This window comes from Protopterus annectens, chromosome 7.part0 (assembly GCF_019279795.1).
Source record: "Protopterus annectens isolate FY-2018-M chromosome 7.part0, PAN1.0, whole genome shotgun sequence".
Lineage (NCBI taxonomy): Eukaryota > Metazoa > Chordata > Ceratodontiformes > Protopteridae > Protopterus > Protopterus annectens.
The window spans coordinates 608,115,007-608,127,604 of record NC_056739.1 but is presented as its reverse complement, the minus strand read 5'-3'; the positions used below and the strand labels follow the sequence as shown (position 1 = coordinate 608,127,604).

Sequence of the window (12,598 nt, the reverse complement as noted above, 5' to 3'; positions counted from 1 at the left end):
AGTCATTATTTGGGAGCCTTAGTTGAATTCAAATCTTTACTTAATAAAGGCGTCAGGTTAGGTTACTTAACTGCTGATGATGTTCAGAAGAAGCTAACTATGAACTGTCATAGTATTGCCACATTCAACTGTTTACCTAAAATTCACAAAAATATACAGGCCCCTCCGGGGCGCCCTATAGTTTCAGGTAGAAACTATTTCACTTACAATTTGGGACAATTGCTATATTTCCTGTTGCTACCCAAGGTAGTTTTATGACCTGCTTATGTTAAAGATATTTTTGATTTTTTAAGCAAGTTAAGGACCGTACAATGGACTAATAAGATGTATTGGGTGACTCTACATGTGAAAAGTTTATATACTAACATTAAACACTGCCAGGGCCTTGAGGCAATCAGATTCTTCATGGGGGAGTCACCCACTACAGAATATATTGTAGATTTAGTACATTTTTGTTTGAAGAATAATTATTTTGAGTTTGATTGCCAAGTTTATCATCAGAAATGTGGAACAGCTATGGGGGCGGCTTTTGCCACCTCATATGCTAATTTAACTATGGGCTTGTTTGAAGTTGAATATGTTTATAGGAAAAGATTTTTTTGCCAATATGTTAAATGTTATTTTAGATTTATTGATGATTTAATTTTTTTATGTGAAGGAGGGGAACAGGAAGTGCAGAATTTTTTGGATGAATTACAAGTAAAAAGATTTAATTTTACATTTGATGGCATCCAAATAGGGAAGAGGGTATCCTTTTTGGATGCAGATGTGTTACTTAAGGAAGATGGAACACTAACTACAAAAGTACATAGGAAATTTCAGGTGGATATATATTATTTGAAAGCAACAAGTTGTCATCCTGGGCATATGATTGATGCCTTACCTTATGGTGAATGCATACGTCTTTATAGACGATGCAGCAATGAACAAGATTTTTTAAGGGAGATAGGTTATACTTTTGAGATGTTCAGAAAGCGTGGTTATGGTGAAGATATAATTGCTAAGGCATGGTCTAGATTTAATAAAGAATATATAGGAAACAATAATAGAAAATGGAAGGGAGTTTCCAAATTAAATAACAACACTGAATCTGGTTGTAAAATGTATTTTGTAACCACATATAGTGGATTTAGCAATAGGCTTTATGAGATAGTACAAACACAGTGGCAACTGTTATCAAATTTAAAGGTTGGAAGTTTATGGATGCCCAATAAACTTGTTGCTTCATATAGAGTGGGTAGGAATATTAAGAGCTTGTTGGTGAAATATAGGTTCTGCAGACCCAAGGAGGTCTTACATGAGTCACTAAGAATAAAAGGGACAGTAGGATGTGGCAAATGTACATCATGCAAATTTATTGTGCCTTATTCTGGGCTCTTAAATGGTCGAAGATTTGAAGTTTGTGGGAATTATAGGTGGGACACTGAGAGCATTATTTATGCCATCAGATGTCCCTGCAATAAGTTTTATGTGGGTGAGTCCAAAAGGGCTTTTAAAATAAGGGTATTAGAACATTTATTTTATTTTATTTATTTATTTATTTTACATTTGTTGACCGGGCTAGTCTAGCTGAACATATTTCCATTTTCAGTAGAGGCCCGAGGAGAAAAGCTCCACAGAAGTAAAAAATGTATATATACATAAAAATCAACATAGATGATAAGCCAATTAGGAAAAGGTTAGTAAAAAACAGCAAAAATTCTAAAAATCTTCAAACAAGTTAGTCTAAAATTAATTACTTAGTACCACACACAGAGAAATTCCATACAACATCATACAGGAAATTAAACATACTTAGAGATCAGGATGCAAAGATAATAAGTAAAGAAAGTGGAACAATAGGAGTGGGGTAGGGAGAAAAGGGCAAGAGGTGGAGAAAGTAGGTTAAGAAAGTTAGCAGGGAAAGAAGCAGGGTGGGGATGAAAAGGGAGAAGAGAAATGATAAAAGGAGAAAAGAGTAATAGAAGAGTAAGAGAGATGGTTTGAGATAAGAAGTAGTAGTGCAAGGTTAATCAGGATTACTACAGGAACAAAGCCAGTGGTTTTGGAGGTGTCGTTTAATGTTTTGTTTGAAAAGAGGCAGTGAAGAAATCATTGTTATGCTAGTAGGTAACAAATTCCATTTAGTACCAACAGAATTGGTGAAGAGGGAGTTACCAGCAGTATTATTAGATTTTATAGAAGTAGTCAAGAGTTTACTCGAAGAGCGGAGAGAGTTAAGATTGCTATAAGGGATTAAGAGTTGTGAGAGTACAGGAGTGTTATTTGGTTGGTACAGTATTTTATGGGCCAGAATGAGTTGATGGATAGTAAGATAGTTTTGAATTTCAAGCCAGTCTAGTTGTTTCAAGTTAAGACAATGATGGGTTCTATAGGGGTTACCAGCAGCGAAGTGAGCAATGCTATTGTAGCAGCTAGCTAATTTGTTAAGGTTGTTTTTCTTGAGGTTTGTAAAGATGGGTGAGGCATAAAGAAGAGTAGAAATAAGATGGGAACGAGCAATCTTAGTTCTAGTAGCTGGTGTAAGAAATGGTCTAATTCGATACAAAGATCCTATTTTTCTGTTGACTAGTTTTATGGAATTGTTAATGTGTTGGTCAAAGAGATTATTATCAATGGTAATACCTAACAGTTTAGTTGTAGCGTCAGGTGAGATGACAGTAGCACTGTTACAGGAGATATTAAAGTTTAAGGGGGAGGTCCTGGAAGTGGGGGTAAAGAGAAGAAGTTTAGTTTTTTTGGCATTTAGTAAGAGGAGACGACTGGAGAACCATGTCTCTACAGTATTAAAGACATTTTGGGTAAGTGAGATTAGTTCTGAAGTGGAAGATGCTGAGCAGATGAGTGTAGAATCATCAGCATATTGAATACATGTAGCTTGAGGGATTGTTGTTTGCAGATCATTAATGAAGAGGGAAAAGAGAAGTGGGCCAAGGATAGAGCCTTGAGGAACTCCAATGGAAACAGGCAAGTAAGAGGAAATATGGTTATCCCATAGAACTGCCTGTTTTCTATTTGTGAGATAGGAATTGAACCATGTAATGGCTGAGGAATCGAAAGAGAGTGATTCAAGAGTCTTAAGTAATAACGTGTGGTTGACCATATCAAATGCTTTAGAGAGGTCAATGAAGAGGGCAGAAGAGAGTAAGTTGTTATTACGGTTCTGATTAATGGTATCTACAAAGGAGAGCAAGGCAGTAGTAGTACTGTGATATGGCCTAAAACCATGTTGACAGTCTGCTATAATATTGTGGAGAGAGAGATATTGTACAAGTTGATGATGAATACATTTTTCTAGAATTTTTGCCAAGGGTGAAAGGAGAGCAATCGGTCTATAATTTGAATAGTCGTTGGAATTTCCACCTTTATGAAGTGGGATGATATGAGATGCTTTCCAGATATCAGGGATGATTTCTTCTTTGATGGTCCTATTTATGAGAATAGATATAGGATATGCGATAACTTTGGCAGCCTTTTGTAGAAATAGTGAAGGGAGCTTGTCAGCAGAGGGGGTGCAAGGTTTTAGTTTAAGAAGGAGTCTATAAATGAACGTTGTAGAGATAGGTTGTAGTGAGAATTTAGAGGAGGTGTTAGTTATGTTGCTTGGTAGGCAGAAGTTGTTGGCATTTAGCTGTTTAGCTAGAGCTTGTATAGTATCAGTGAAGAAAGAGTTAAAAGCATCTGCAGTTTGTTGGGGGGAAAGAGGGTCAGCATTAATAGGGGAAGGTGTTTTAGAGGTTCCTGGGGAGAGGAGCTTATTGACTTTGGACCAAAAGAGTTTAGAATTATTTAGGTGTGTTTGCTGTAGTTCAAGGTAGAATTTCTTTTTGTCAGCTATTACTGCCTTTTTAGTTAAATTTCTAAGCTGACGGAAGTGTAGAAGGTCAGGGTTATTTCTGTGGGATCTCCATGAGGCCCAGACTTTATTTCTAGTAAGAATAAGTTTTTTTGTTTCATGGGAGAGCCAGGGGGCTGAATTGGGTTTAATTCTAATGCTACGTTCAGGAGCATATTTATCAAGAATAGATAAAAAAGTTGTATTAAAGTGGATAACTGCATTTTCAAGAGGAAGCGTTTTTAAGGCGTTCCAGTTACATGAACCAAGTTCCGTCTGAAATAGGTCAGGAATAAAATTTTTGATGGAGCGTACTTTCCTTGTAATATGGGGTATAGTACAATCAGTCTTTTCCCTAGTTATGAAGGTTAAAGAGTGATCACTAACATCATCAGGCAGGGTTCCTGTTTTGTAGTTATGTTCAACTCTGTTTATAAGTATCCAGTCTAGGATGCTTTCTCTATTACTATGTTTATTTTGCCTGGTTGTACAGGTTATAGTTTGGGTAAAGCTATGAAGGTTAATATGAGATGAAGGGTTTTCAGCATTTATGCTATTCCAGTCTATGTTAAGGTCGCCTAGTATAATAGTTTCTTGTGGATAAGTAGCTGATACCCAACTGAGATAATTCTCAAGGATAGGTATGTTGTTACCAGGAGGCAGGTACATGCAGATGATATAAAGGGATTTTTTGGAATTTAATTGAAGTTTAGCTGTGATTACTTCTATTTTGTTATCTTGAGTTGGAGAGTTTGGAAGAGTAGTGATATTTAGATGATTTTTATAAAGGATGGCAACACCACCACCTTTACGGTTGGAACGGTCGAGTCTTACTATATTATAGCCCTGGGGAATAATTTCAGTGTCTTTGGTAGTAGGTTTTAACCAGGTTTCTGAGAGGCAGAGAATATCAAATGATTGAGTATGTAGGAGGGCATGCAGGTATGGTATTTTATTGTTTATGCTTTGGATATTAAGATGGCCTATTAAGAAGGTGTTATTAGGTTTAGGTGTAGACACTAGGGGAGAAGGGCAAGTAGCACCAGCGTTAGGTGGATATCTCCATCTAGGAGTGAAGGATTAGTAGGTTTGTTAAAGAGGTTAATCATTAGAAGGGTTTGTATTTTAGTTTTGTTCTCAGAATGCACTGCATAGTTGAGGTGTGAGAGTCTATGGAATTTAGGTAAATGATAATTAGGGGTAGAAGAAATATTTGGGAATGGTATAGGTGGAAGGAGAAATCTTGTTGTGTGTTTGCTAGGGTGGCAGTGTTGTGCATAAAGTGGTTTTTCAAAGTAGGACAGGAGGTACATTGAGCATAGGGTGGAAAGAAGTAGAAGTGAGATTAAGAGCTGGGTAGTATGGTAGGAAGCCATTGTAAGAGGAGTAGGAGTATAATAGACAGAATATGAGAAAGTATGAGTTGAGATAGTAGAGAGGGTTGTATTTCTGAAAGGTTAGAATTAGAACCAGGAGAAATAAAGAGGGGATAGGAATAACACAGATAAGGGAGTTAGATAACATGTTTGTGATATATTAAATAAAAAGGAACAGAGTTCAGTGGCACAACATTTTTTGCAAGCACATGGTAGTTCTGTTCATGGTTTACAAACTACAATTTTAGAAAAAGTACAGTGTGTTTTTTTTTTGGGGGGGGGCATCAGCAAGAATAAACTTCTTTATAAAGAAGCAGTGTATATATTAAAGCTTGATACTTTTGTTTCCAAAGGGTATGAATGTTGATTTTAATTGACATGTATTACTTTAAATATTTTTAAGTGTTTGATGGTATTACCTGATGACTTTATTGTTTAATTGCTTATTTAGTAGTGTATATAAAACCAAGTGTGTGATGTGAAGTAACTGTGTACTCCAAGAAGGCAGTGTATGCCGAAACGTCAGGGAGGAATACATTTTATTCCTTGGGTTCCTGGTCTTTGTTCGCTGTGGTATTTGCTTTGCTGCTGTTTTTGCTACATAACAGAATGCCTGACATAGGTCCAGTGACTGGGAGAAGTATCAAACAATCAGTACTTCAGATGGACCTCTGAGAGAAGGCAGTCAAGAATATGCAAAGAAATGCCCTGAGTGAATGTAGTGCAGCACAGCTCTACCACAACAGGAATGTAAAACTAAATGCACAAATGTATGCCATACACACCTTTCTGAAAAATGCAGCAGTCTGCTACTTCTAGAGCTGGATACTTCCTAACAGCAATATAATGAGGTTAGAAAGCCTCTTGAAGACAGAAAATGTCATAAACTACAAAGTTGAGTACTGTTACCAGTGGACTTTTTTACATGCCTGGAGCAAGTGAGGCAACAATTTAATCTGTAAAAGGTTTTCTATCTTTGTAAAATGACAGTTGCTATGTCTCAATGTATGCAGTATACCTTCTTCTCATCTAGAGGAAAGACAGACATTAACAGACTAGTTAAATGAAAATTATACAAAGAAGCTAACAGTACTAATGCCTCAGTACCACTTCAAATGCTTCATTTTATTTTTTAATTTGTAATACCCCAAAATGGCATAACATGAACTGCCCTTGACTCTCCATAATATGACTCAACCTATGCTTAATACCCTTGGTCCTTTGCTTCTGTGTTCACTTATAATGGCAGTGCTGTGTGTAGCTGTCTCAAACTATCTCTGGAAACAATGTAAATGTTTCTTTTTTACAGCTTACTCTGATTTGTGTATTAAATGTAAAGTTATAAAAAGGGTTTCATGATACATTTAAATCCAGACAAAGCCACTGAAGCAGAAGTTTTTTTATTAGATACTGAAAGGCATAGTTCTAGCAAGTTTACTCTTTATTCAGGTACTGTCATGATTAAGAGTCAGGTCAAAAACTCTGTTCTGCCATCTGTGACTGACAGGTTATATTCAAGCCAGATACAGCACTCCATGTTGTCCTTGATTTTCTACGATTAGGGCCAATAATTGGTCAAAATGGGATTACTTAACCAATTTGTTTATGCAGTTTTGCAGTACATCTGACCCTTGCTCTTCATACAGACATTTCTCTAATCAGTAACTCAATGGAAAAGAGTATCGCCTTAGCTGTAAGTGTACTTTACAGTACTTCATTAACTGAGCAGGACACATGCCCATAATGTATAATAATTGGTGATACAAAAATATCAGATCAGAGATCTGAACAAGAAAAAATGATGGTTGGGACCTTCATCATTCATTGCAGGAAAAATATAAATGAGGAAACAGAAAGGTACTGAAGGGTTTCTGGGCACTACATTAAAAGGGTGGGAAGAATGAAAAGCTTTGAGCTTTGACGAGCACCAGAAGGCAGTAGCAGTATTTACATACAGAAATATGAACAGATGGACATGTTACATAAGGGCCTAAAACAGTAGATACACAACTGTTGATGGGTAGATAAAAATGTGGTTTGGGCAGTTAGCCACTTAGTAATAATAATAATAATAATATTTGTCACTGAACACTGGCACATTCTTGTGCTAACTGCTAGTTAGAGCAAAGAGTCTAGACAGCACAAGACGTCTGAAAGAGTCAATGACTTGAGACATGAACATATCCATTAAAACAACTGAAGAGGATACTAGCATGGCACTTGGTCTGTATGACTCCTGATGATGTAGACACTAAGAATGATCTATCTTTTGGAGAATAAATGAAAAAAGAAAATCCCATCGGTTCGGCCACCTTCAGAAAAAAATGCTCAAACTAATATGTTCACCCACCTCCCCTTTGGTCCTATAGTACGTGCAGTAACACAGCAGGTATTCCTGCCTTCCATCTGCAGTACCCTTCCTCTTGGATGTTCAGTCCTACTCTGCCTTACCTCATACTGCAACACAGATGACATCATAAGTCATCACAGGGCAGGACCAATCATCAATGAGATGTAGACTGATTGCTCTTTTATCTATGGAATGCACCCATTTTTGACTGGGAATGAAAGCCTACAATGTTCTGCATATTCGGCCTCATGTTATGGCAGAGTATAAAGTAGCCAACACAGTAAACCTTCTTTTTAGGAGGGGCTATCATGGGCCAGGCAGAGGTAGCAACTCTGTTTTCTGAGCACTACATTTTTAAATAGTTATTTTACTTATCAACATTTATTTTATTTATTTAATTTCTTACTAATTAGTTTGCTGTGCTTTTGCCATAGGCAGTTTCAATATAGAAAAGATATACAAATATATAAGTTATATCATGCTATAACGTATTAATAACATAACACAGTGTAAGGAAACCATAAGTAGCACTCACTGAGCCAGTCGTGATGCTTCTCTGGAGCTGCAGTTGATGTACATCCTGACCATTTTCCTTCTGCTTCTCCATCAAATGTTGTCTCTCTCCATGCAACCTACACAGTAAAAAACAAAAAACACAATTACAGTGATTGCGATATTAGCTCCATGGGAAAACAACAGACAGACTTAAGATTATGAGTGATTAATGAGCTTTGACATGTACTTCTTGGTTAATTCTCTTATCTTCCATTAGCTTACTGTGTGATTCTCAGTAACTGACTTAACCAGACTGCTATCAAGCTGTGATTGAGTCCACTGGGTGTACATGGTTAACAAATTAATAAAATAAAATAAAAAATATGTGGTCCACCTGGTCCAATTAAAATCTCTAATCAACCTACCTTCTCTCTCTCTGTCACCTGCAAGACACCTTCTATAATTTTGTGTTGGAAGAGCCAAATGGCGGAGTGGAAGGGAGTTGCTTTGCCTGTTTGCCCACTCTGAGAGGGAGGGAGGTTTTATAGCTCAGATATTCTCTAGTGAAGGGGAAGGTGCCATAAACACACAATAGACTGCTGTTAGTATTTTAGCACTGAAAGAAGGAAACAGAGCTGACATTATGTTCAGTAATGCACAAGATGTCAGCAGATCCACACAATTAAGGCATACAAAAAAAATCCTCCAGGTGCAGAACAGCTCATGTGATACTGTCAGACTTCCCTTCCCAATACTGGTACAGTCCTGAACCCAATATTGTAAGATAGTAATGGAGACATAAAGGTAAAATGGTGCAACAGAGCTGCTGATGGTCAACTACAGGGCATGCAAAAGAGTGGAGAAGGCTTCTGTTATTTTACATCTATCTTAATCATGGCCTGAATAAACCTCCTCTGTGCCAATTTTCAATGCGAGCCTTGGTGTTTTACAACATTTTAATGATATTAAAATTCATAATTAACAATACACTGTACAGGCATTTGGTTGATTTTCCAGAACATAAAAAAATATTTTTTGGATTAGAGCAAGTATATAAAAATATGGACAAAAGGGATTTTAAAAATATAGCTGAACAAAGAGAAACTGTGGCAGTTAATATTGTAGGCTAAGTATCCTGGGTTAGATGGGACTATTAACAACATGTTTTTTAAAAAAACAGAAGGTTAAACAAGTTATTATAAATTTAGGGGTTTGACTATATATGGATTCTGTTTTGTATTAAGGCATTTACAATTAATTTAATTGTTTAGTAAATGTCTCTAACTCAATGCTCGTGCTTTAGTCGGCTAACTAATTAAGTTTATATGCAAAGATGTGCATTTTGTGTTTCTGTTTACTCTGATGAAGCCCATACTGGGAAAAAAATGCTAAGTAAAACATAAAACATTTCCATCTGCAATATAGAGTGCTTTTTTCGTTTTGAGATGTTTTGTTTTAGGACACATGGAGCGTTTGTTGTTGTTTTGGTTTGTACTCAGACTTCAAAAAATACTAATCTTTTACAATTATATTCAAACTGAAGGGCAAAAAGGTCTCACAGACAAACCATGCGGTAAAAACTGCAAGAAAGGTTCGGCCAAGCTACAGTCTTCACTATGTAATACTTTAAACCTTCCATAGTGGAGATCCATAAGACAGACGCAAACAGCTCCTTAAGAACATAACAGTGTGGTTTAGTTACATGGCTTCTGCATGTCCATGACTTTTTAATTTTTATTTATAGGCACATTCAGGAGAGGCCAATAAAACCAAACCCCGTAGACTTGTCACATTTCTCCTTTTTTCTGACCTTGTCAGTACAGCTTAAGTAGATTGTTTGGCTGTACTTTAGAAAGACAGGGCTTAAAATCAAGCCATTTATTCATAAATAATAGGGTATCTGCTGAATATTCCAAATAAAATCCAAAGCAAGGGTTAAAAGGCCTTCCTTTTCTAACCTGAAAATGAGACCAGGATATGCAGTCACCTATGTTAAGGATCTTTATGCGCATTTAGATAAATGCATTGATAGAGTTGCCCTCACCAGGACTAAATAAAGAGGCATATTCAGTAACAAAAGTTCTTTGGTTGTCAGTAGACAGAAATAAACTTTATAACAGAAGGAAGAAACTGTTTACGTTACCCTGTAAGGTCAAACCTCTCATCAAAATGAGAAGATAAATTCTTCACCAAGAAACTGGAGGCAGATACTAACACCAGCTAAGCCTGCCATCAATACAGGATTGCTTCTGAGCCTAATGATAATTATAAGGACCTCTTCAACTATGTTAGAAAACTATGGAATAATTCAAATCACTACCCAGAGCTCATCTATAATGGCACCTCCTATTCTAATCTGAACATGATCCCAACATATCGGCTTACAAGTTTGCAACAAACTTTTCCCCTAAATCTATCATTCCCACTCCCAAACATACCAGAATCACTCCCCAAACTATTTCCAAGGACAGTACCCTTAAAGTGTTCTCCAAGACCAAAAACAATTCTTCAAAGGGTCACAACAACAACACTCTATGCTATCAGTGTCAAGCAGGCCCTTGTCAACATTCTCAGGTTGTTCAACCTAAGGCTTCACACAATTTATGTTCCTGAACAGTGGCACACTGCAATGGCAATGCCCTTTCTTAAGGGTGTGGCACCATCAGTGACCCAAGCAACTACAGACCTGTAAGCCTCAATAGTGTTGTCTGCAAAGACATGGTATGCATACCCCTCAACCTGAAAACATCAAAAATCTGTACAAAGGCCTATGAAAAGTAGATACAACTGGCCAAAAATCTGGATGTTGGTTAACATAAAATATGCGTGCATAATTATGTAGCCCCCACCCACTCCGATGGAATTGTGGGATACCAAGTGAAGCTGTTAGTAAGTTGTTCAAAAGTATGAGCGGTAGTGTTCCACACATAGCACTGAATCAATGAGGGATGCATTTCAACAGAATCAGGGATGAATCCAGAAATAATTGGGGACAACCAGGGACACTTTTAAACTATTAGTACTATTATCTTGAGATGTTGACAGAATAAGAGAATGTGAATTAATATACATTTTTCTGAAGTATAAGAAGTCAATATCACTAATTATTGTCATTATTTATTAAGTGCAATTCACCATATTTTCTCCAAAAGTCACCAATTTCAGGAGGGACTAAGATGGACAGACCTAAAATTAGAGTTAAAATCAGCATACCTCCCAAATGTCCAGATTTTCACAGAATGTGCAGATTTTTTGCCTCATAATGTTGGTCTGTTCCGCATAAAAAATAGTGGTTTTCTGGCAAATCACTGGGGATTGAAGTCACTAAATAATGACATTCATTTGAGTTTTAGACTTCATATCCTGAAGAAAATGTATGTTAACACAAATTTCAGAAAATATTTAAGTTTATATGAGCAGTCTTTAAAATATGTCCTTATTTTTGGTCCTTTTTCCCCTCATTATTTCAGTTTTTGTCCAGATTTCCTGCACTAAAAGGTTGAAAGGTATGTTTATTACACTAAAATATTCTATACATACATTGTATTTACTCTTACCGTTGTGTCCTGGGTGTCATAGTGGATGAAAAAGGTCTGCAAGTTCATTGATATCAAAAGAATACTATATTATATATCCATTTCTCGTTATCTATCTATAAGTAAATACATAAATATACATATATATACATATATATATATATATATATATATATATATATATATATATATATACATACATACACATGCACACACATATATATATTTATTTCTACTTATATATATATATATATATATATATATGGGTCTACTTTAGTTGACCGAGACGCCACTTCGCCGACATGCAGAAGACCGTGACCAAACGACCGACAACTCACAATACCGACAACTCACAAAACCAAACACCATAACACCGACACACAAAACGTAAACTACACATTACACACAACTACATATCCACTAACCTTAACCCAAACCCTAACCCTAAGGTCCGACACTACCGCACTTACCCTACCAAGACCCTAACCCTAACTCACTTAACCCACCCCTAAACCTAAAGTCCGTCACTATCGCACACTGACCCTACTTGCTCCCTAACTCTAACTCACTTAACCCACCCTAAAACATAAAGCCCGTCACTATTGCACACTCACCCTTCCCGCACCCTAACCCTAACTCACTTAACCCGCCCCTAAAATACACTCCGTCACTATCACACACTTACCTTACCCGAACCGTAAGTCCGACACTACCGCACACTCACCTTTCCCGCACCCTAACCCTAAATCCCTCACTATCACACACTTATCTGTCCGCTCCCTAACCCTAAATCCCTCACTATCGCACACTTACCGAGTCGCGCTCACACGTTCCCCATGTCGGTCTTTCGGCTGTCGGGATTTCACCTTGTCAATCACCTTCGTTTTCAGTCGTTTGGTCTCGGTCTTCTGCGTGTCAGCAAAGTGGCATCTCGGTCAACTCAAGTAGACCCCTATATATACATATCTATATATATATATATATATGTATATATATATATATATAT

The 12,598-nt window shown here is 36.8% G+C and overlaps 1 protein-coding gene across 1 annotated transcript in view; it reads right to left on the bottom strand.

Annotated features, from left to right (window-relative positions):
• LOC122806067 (GRIP and coiled-coil domain-containing protein 2-like) overlaps positions 1-12,598 on the bottom strand; it is a 1,105,805-nt gene that overhangs the window by 416,724 nt on the left and 676,483 nt on the right. The window contains exon 14 of the mRNA XM_044076306.1: positions 8,097-8,193. Within this exon, the coding sequence (XP_043932241.1) occupies positions 8,097-8,193 (97 nt within the window). The remainder of the gene's footprint in view (positions 1-8,096; positions 8,194-12,598) is intronic.